A 6,898-nucleotide genomic window follows, 5' to 3' on the forward strand; every position below is an offset into this window, starting at 1 on the left:
TTCTCATCTGCCCACCCCTGTAACCTGTCTAGGTCCGATTGCAGCCTATTCCTCCCTTCTAGCGTGCCCACATCCCCCCACATCTTAGTGTCATCAGCAAATTTGAACAGGGTGCTTTTTACCCCTTTGTCCAAGTCACTCATGAAAATGTTGAACAGTGTGGGCCCGAGGACCGAGCCCTGCGGAACCCCACTGCCCACATCCCTCCAGGCTGAAAATGACCCATCCACCAGCAGCATGTATAGTGTTTCTAGGTCTGTGGTATGGTAATGACCGCTAGTCCTTTAGTTTGGTGACGTATCAAAAGTATAGGTATGCTGCTATGTATAAAACATGTAACATATCTGTATGTCTTTTATTTTCACTGGCTACTGTTAAGTGTCTTCCATACAATTTTTTCTTGAAGTCTAGGGTTGTTACATACCAAGAGGTTTGAGTTCCACTGATGAAAAGCAGGGAGCATTTTTAGTTAATGTAAGCTTCATCGGAAATGAGAACTAGAGAGCATTAGCGCACACTAATGGTATCCTTGAAATTCAGGTCAGTAGGGAAGATTTTTACACTGATTCAGATGAGTTGACAAAAAACGGCTGAAATTTAGAAAACGTTTGTGCACTCCTGTGTGGAAAAACAAAGCAATGCACATCTAAAAAGGCTTTGCAAAAGTAAAACCAACTTGCTTAATAAAACATAACATGCTTTCTGTTCCCACAGAATGCCACTTTGAAAGAACTCAATGTCTGCAATGGCGATACATTGGTTATAACTGAGGGGAAACTTCCACCAAAGGTAAAAGTCAGACTGCAGCAGTTGGTGAGCTATTTTAGTGGTTTACTACTTTCAGAATTTCTCACTCAGTATAAAATTTTAGGGAATGCTGTTATCCTTTATTTGACTTTCAGTTTTGAAATAGCTCTGTTTATTCAATTCAGCATTACAAACATTTTTAGTGAATGTACTCTTTTGACTCTTACAGACGTATCTGCCTCGGGACATTTGCATATATTTTTTGTTATGTCAGTGAGAAATTTAAATGAAATCCATTGGTATTCTCTTAGCATGTAAAAACAAATGGAAAATAACCTAAAGATTTAGGTAGAGGTGCACCCATATATCGGTGCCGATCTGATACAGGACCGATGTAGGGAAAATTGACAGTTAATCGGGGGCTTTTTGGCTGATGTGGCTGATAATGTGGCCGATTTTCAAATGCCCTGTGCGTGCCGCTATCTCTGCCTCAGCCCCAGCCCCACTCCCTCCCTCGCTGCAGGGGCCTCAATCTGCTCTCCGAACGCCCCTTCCCTCTCCCTCCCCATCGCCCCTTCCCCGCAACAGACTTAGCAGCCGGATACTGTTCTACATGCTGCTGGGCTGCATATCGGCAATTGGATCAGTATCAGCCGATTTATGGCTCATTTAAAAATTGGCCACTGGTATTGGCCCAAAAAACTCTTATTGGTGCACCCCTAGATTTAGGAACTGTTCCAAAAGCACAAACCTTTACCCTGTTCTTTTCTCCTAAAAACCCTGGAAGTGGATGACTTTTGCTGCTTGTCTTTATAGGTCAGGTCTTATAGTAAGGGTGGGAGAAATTCCAAACTTCACGCCCCTCTTGGGGAATATGTAGTTGGAGATAAGTGGACTCCAAGTGAGGCAGGCTGTTGCCTGTTTCAGGCTTTAAAATCCATGTGGAAGCCAACAAGCAGCAAATTCACATCTCAGACCTCATATTGAAGTACATCTCTCAATGAAGATGTGGCCACATTTTGTATCCAGTTATTCTCAAATGCATTTAAGCTGTGTAGAGCTTTTTGTAATTCTGTCATGACAAAGATGTAGGGAATTAGGCATACTTTTGAAAGAAGTAGTTGCAAAGTCCTGCTCAAATGTGAAAAGGGATAATTCATCCTAGTTACTACCACTTCCTGATCATCTGAGTCTAGGTAGCCTCTGGTTAGGGTCCCAAAATGCAAAGCATTGTCACAAAAGATAGAAACACTTCATCTTAAGACCAGATGTGGTCTTTGTCAAATCTCATCCTTTTTCATCATGTTATGTTAATTAAGCCTCACCAAGCTAGTTCTTTGTCTGTTCACTGCCACAGGAGTATATAGAGTGCTAGTGATAGGACTGGTTTGTTACGCTGAAGACACTTGCTAGTGTTTCTTCACCAACTCTTTCAGGTGGCTTTGACGCAGGCAGAATGTGAGGTGATGTAAGGTGGTATCATAAAACAAGTCTTTTTACCCCAGATAAATTTTGGAGGGAAAATTAAACACTTCCTGTTGAAACACAAATGAACTTCACTCGTTTTCCATATAACAAGTGGAATATTAAGCATTTTTCTCTCTCTTTTTTTTTTGTAGGGTTTCCTGAAAGTACCCATCTGGTGGTATGAACCTTTGATTTACTACGGACATCAAGAGCCTATTCAGAACCAAGTGAATGGCGTGACCTGTAAGATAGGGGATTTGGAAGTATCTTCAGCTGGAAGTGAGTATGATCACTTTGTGAAAGGGACTATGTGCAAGGTCTGCCTGTGAGTGTGGAGGACTGGACTAAATTATCCAGGAAGTCCTTTCCCATGATCCTAGCTATAAGTGTCTAGGCATAAAGGTTTCTGAGAATTTCATGAGCAGAGCTGATTGCCTTTTATCAAATGGGCATCAGTACTTGCTAGAGTTTTACTTGAAGGGCATAGGGCTTTCTCAGTCCTGGTTGTCTTCTGAAAACTTTAATTTATTATGTCACCTCTTGAGTCTAAATCTCTATAAGCTGTTGAGAGAGACACAAATATAGTATGGGTTTTAATAGTAACGCATACATTGTTTTCATCCATATAAAATATTTGCTCTTTTAAAACTAGTTAAAATCAGACAAAATAATTTAAAGTAGGGAAATCAAATAGGGCAGAGATGAAATGAAATAAAATCAGGAAACAGTGCAACTTCCCCAAAAAACAAACTTCTATTGAAGCTCCTTCTAAACTAAAATTTCCCTCAGTGCTGAACTTTTTGTGCAGAGCAATATCCCTTTTTCCTTTTTAATTATCTCTTTAGTGTCACTCTTGTTACTGGCTTGCACTATGTCTAAGATTCATTTTTCTTCTAGAATTTTTTGCTTGGTGTATAAGAAGGTGCATGGGCATTGGCAAAAGTATCTTTCAATAGTTCTTGCTACTCTATACTTCCAACTTAATATTGCTAACAAGCATCACATCTGTTACCTATATAAGATATGCAGCTGTAGCAAGCTTCATAGAATTTGTTCATTTAAGAAATTTCACTGAGGGGATACCATGTTTCTTAGTTTCGTAGTTGGTAGGGTCGGAAGGGACCTGAGCAGATCATCAAGTCCGACCCCCTTCCATGGCAGGAAAAGAGAACTGGTGTTCATCCAGCCTTCTTTTAAAGACCCCCCAGGGTAGGAGCCAGCACCACTTCTCTTGGAAGTTGGTTCCAGATCCTAGCCTCCCTGACAGTGAAGTAGCACCTCCTGATAGCTAGCCTGAATCTACCCTCTGCCAGTTTGTGACCATTATTTCTTGTCACTCCTGGTAGTGCTTGGGGGAACAGGGACTCTTCCAATGCCTGCTGGTCCCCCCATGACTAGTTTGTAAACAGCCACTAGATCCCCCCCACCCCCAGCCTTCTCTTGTGGAGGCTGAACAGGTTCAGGTCCCGTAGCCTCTCCTCATAGGGCCTGCCCTTTTGACCCCTGATCATGCGGGTGGCCCTCCTCTGGACCCTCTCCATGTTGTCCACTTCCCTCCTGAAGTGTGGCACTCAGAACTGGATGCAGTACTCCAACTGCGGCCTGACCAGTGTTGCATAGAGGGGGAGGATCATCTCCTTGGACCTGCTTGAGATGCATCTGTGGATGCATGACAAGGTGCGGTTGGCTTTCCTGACCACATCCCCACACTGTCGGCCCGTGTTCATTTTGGCATTAATAATGACTCCAAGATCCTTTTCTGCCTCCACACTGATGGGAAGGGAGTTTTCCAGCCTGTAGGTATGGTGCTGGTTCTTCCTCATGTTGGAAGATTGTTGAATTCCTGTTTTCTGATTTTGGACCCAATTTTAACATCCAGCAGTTGAACGGCTGGGCCATTTTATTTTATCATTGTCCATGATCTTTTTTCTATTTCTCAAAGAAAATATTTTTGTTAAAGCAAATGGGAGACGGTGCTTACCCACTCCATGTTTTAAGTAACTAGTTTAAGCAGTGCCTCTGGCATTTTTTGCATTGTTTCTACAAAGTCTTCACTTACGGCTCATAGTAATCTGTCAAACTTGAAATATTACGGTAGGCTGCACTCTTTCCAGTTTTGTATATAACCAAACGTATTAGAGAATGTGTCAAATGCATGTAAATGCTTGAGAATGATGGTTAAGGAAGTAAGCGCAGGGCCATGCCCTTGACTGGCTTGATTATATAAGCAAAGCTGCATTTGTTGAACACCAGATTGACAAAAGATTTATCCAGATACTGTATAGGTGGTGGGGAAAGGAGTTGAACTAAGTTTTCTCTAATGATATCTGTTCTATTTAAAGCTTCTTCAACGTACATCCAAACAGACGTGAGGCTTTGTTACATGGGTGATGTAGAAATCTCTGGAAAAGCTTCTTTGGCAGATCTGAAGATTCAGGTTAGTGGTCATCCTTTGTATGTCACAGTGCTACTGTTCTTTCTAGAAGTAAGCTATATTAATACATATTTTTATTTCCTTTTCCCTTGTCTCCAGTATGTTCTGATATGGCATTTGCTTATATGCCATGTTCAGTGGTAAGTACCCAAATAGGTGACATGAGCATGTAGCTCACGCATTTCCTTAGTATTTTGTTTAGTGCAGTTGCCATTCTATCTATCACATGTCCCCAGCTGCAAAAAGCCATGCTGTATTTCATTTGAAATTTGATTCTTATGCCTTGTAGGCCTACTTTCTTGCTGTTGTAAAAGTGATAAAGAGAATTGCACCTCTACAAACACTACCAAAAGAACCACTTTCCATTTCCACATTGTTCCTGTATTAGTTTTTGTGTTTCATATGTTGAGTTCAACAACTAAAGAAATGCTTTTTGATACTAAGAAGACCTGGTTATGTCATTTGAGAAGGTGCTGGGATTGGCTCCATTGGCTGGAATCTGAGGCACATTTGTATAATTATTCTAATGTTTTAGCAATCATGGCTTTGAAAATGAAAAAAATATAAATAATACACTTTAAAAAATAAAAATTCAATTCTAGAAATGCATTATTCAGCCAACTGATTGTTCCATTTTCACTGCATGGGGAAAGGTGACTATCTTTAATTGTGGTCCATATTAAATCTCACTATTTTAGGTGAGACCAGAAGAGCTTGGTCTTAGCCTTAGTAAGCCTCTTATGACCTACTTATGTGGAAGGTGACATGACATGAACATGAGAGAAATCACTTGGGAATAAAAATAGTGTGCATTTGATCCACCTTTGCAAAAGATAAAGGAAGCTTTTCCAGTGCTTGGCTGGATCAATTTCTTTAGTCTAATTAAATTCAGTTTTAAAACCAGAATACAAACAGGAGTGTTTTGAAAATATTTTTCAAAGAATGTCTAATTGTGTGTTTACACTGAGAGAGACTGGGGAGGCAACTTGTCAGATAACCTGGACAGCAATATAGGTCTGTCTTAAATTTTCTCTCTGTGTTGCTTATTACTTAAAGAATGCATGGAGAATAAGTCAAATGGATCTCACCATGTGGCATTTCTAAGCTTTTGAAATAAGGCTGGCTGCTAAAAATTATTGAAGAGGTGTTTGGTTTTTCAGGCCATGACCTTGCCATCCTTCCAGGAGTTCAGTGTCCCATCACCAGAGTTTCTCAGAGCCTGGACAGTGGAAAGTAAGCGCCCAGGCAAACTTTTACGAAACAACCAGCAACAACTCAAGTAGGTTTCTCATTGAACGCTCAACCTTCAGTCTGTTACAACGCTACATGAGATGGATTGGTGGAGAAATAAATCAGTTCAGTCAAATGTTAACAGAAAACCCATTCCTGGTAATTTTCAATTTTGTGAGTTGAGTAACTATAATAAATTAGGTGGTTTATTTTAGTAACCTGAGGTCTCCTGATTGCTTTCAAGTGTTCATGGGTTGTGCTTATTTTTCAGAGTCGTTGGAATGCAGTGTGTGCATAGTGTCACCAGTAAAATTAAATAGCAGATTTGTGAATTGCAGTTCATGTTTTAAAATATGAAATGTGTGTGTGATCTTAATAAATCTTATTTCTTTCTTTCCCAGTGAATACAAACTGGGAGGCAAAGCAGAAATTTGCATAGAACCTTTACAGAAAGAAGAGAGCCTTAGGTAAGTACTCTAGTACCTGTTGATGTATTCTGTTGCTGTGCATTCCAAGATGCAACTCAACCTCACAGTCCTTAAACTAGCATTTAGATGCTGCAATCCTGACAGAAATATTGTGTGTTAGGAGACTTTTTATTTCAGATCCAAATTAATTTAGTTTTCCAGTTGAAAACTTTTTTTAAAAGTTTCTAATTGGGAATGTCCTGGAAGCTTGACTCAAGATCTTTATTTTTTTTCTCCCCCTCTTCCCCGATCACAGCCCCAGTGACTTACTACTTCGAGTACAGATGCGCATACCTGGGGAGAGGGATTATTACTGCTCTGTGGATTTGCTGTGGGATATCTCCAAGGAATGCACAGCATTGGCACTGAGGCAGCGACTTGCTGCACATTATTCTCTTCCCGTGGATAAAACTGAAATTGCTAAACACTTCCCTGAGAAGTTTGAGTGGATGCCAATATCTAGCTGGGTGAGTTTTGTAATGATAGACGTGCTGTTTTGGACCACAAAGACAGAAGCCACGGGTAGTTAGGAAAGTATTTTAGTTGCCCAATA

The 6,898-nt window shown here is 40.5% G+C and overlaps 1 protein-coding gene across 3 annotated transcripts in view; it reads left to right on the top strand.

Annotated features, from left to right (window-relative positions):
- Positions 1-6,898, top strand: part of USP40 (ubiquitin specific peptidase 40) — a 61,350-nt gene that overhangs the window by 45,488 nt on the left and 8,964 nt on the right. The window contains exons 24-29 of one of the 3 annotated variants that reach the window (XR_002098672.1): positions 715-789; positions 2,367-2,493; positions 4,557-4,651; positions 5,809-6,037; positions 6,280-6,345; positions 6,602-6,625. Coding sequence is in view for 2 of the 3 variants with exons in the window: in XM_019523364.1 (XP_019378909.1) it covers positions 715-789; positions 2,367-2,493; positions 4,557-4,651; positions 5,809-5,927; positions 6,280-6,345; positions 6,602-6,812 (693 nt within the window). In the remaining variant the exon portion in view is untranslated. The other 2 variants (XM_019523364.1, XM_019523365.1) reach the window with 2 other exon arrangements.

Source organism: Gavialis gangeticus, unplaced genomic scaffold (genome assembly GCF_001723915.1).
Source record: "Gavialis gangeticus isolate Ggan-Ray unplaced genomic scaffold, GavGan_comp1, whole genome shotgun sequence".
Taxonomy (NCBI): domain Eukaryota; kingdom Metazoa; phylum Chordata; order Crocodylia; family Gavialidae; genus Gavialis; species Gavialis gangeticus.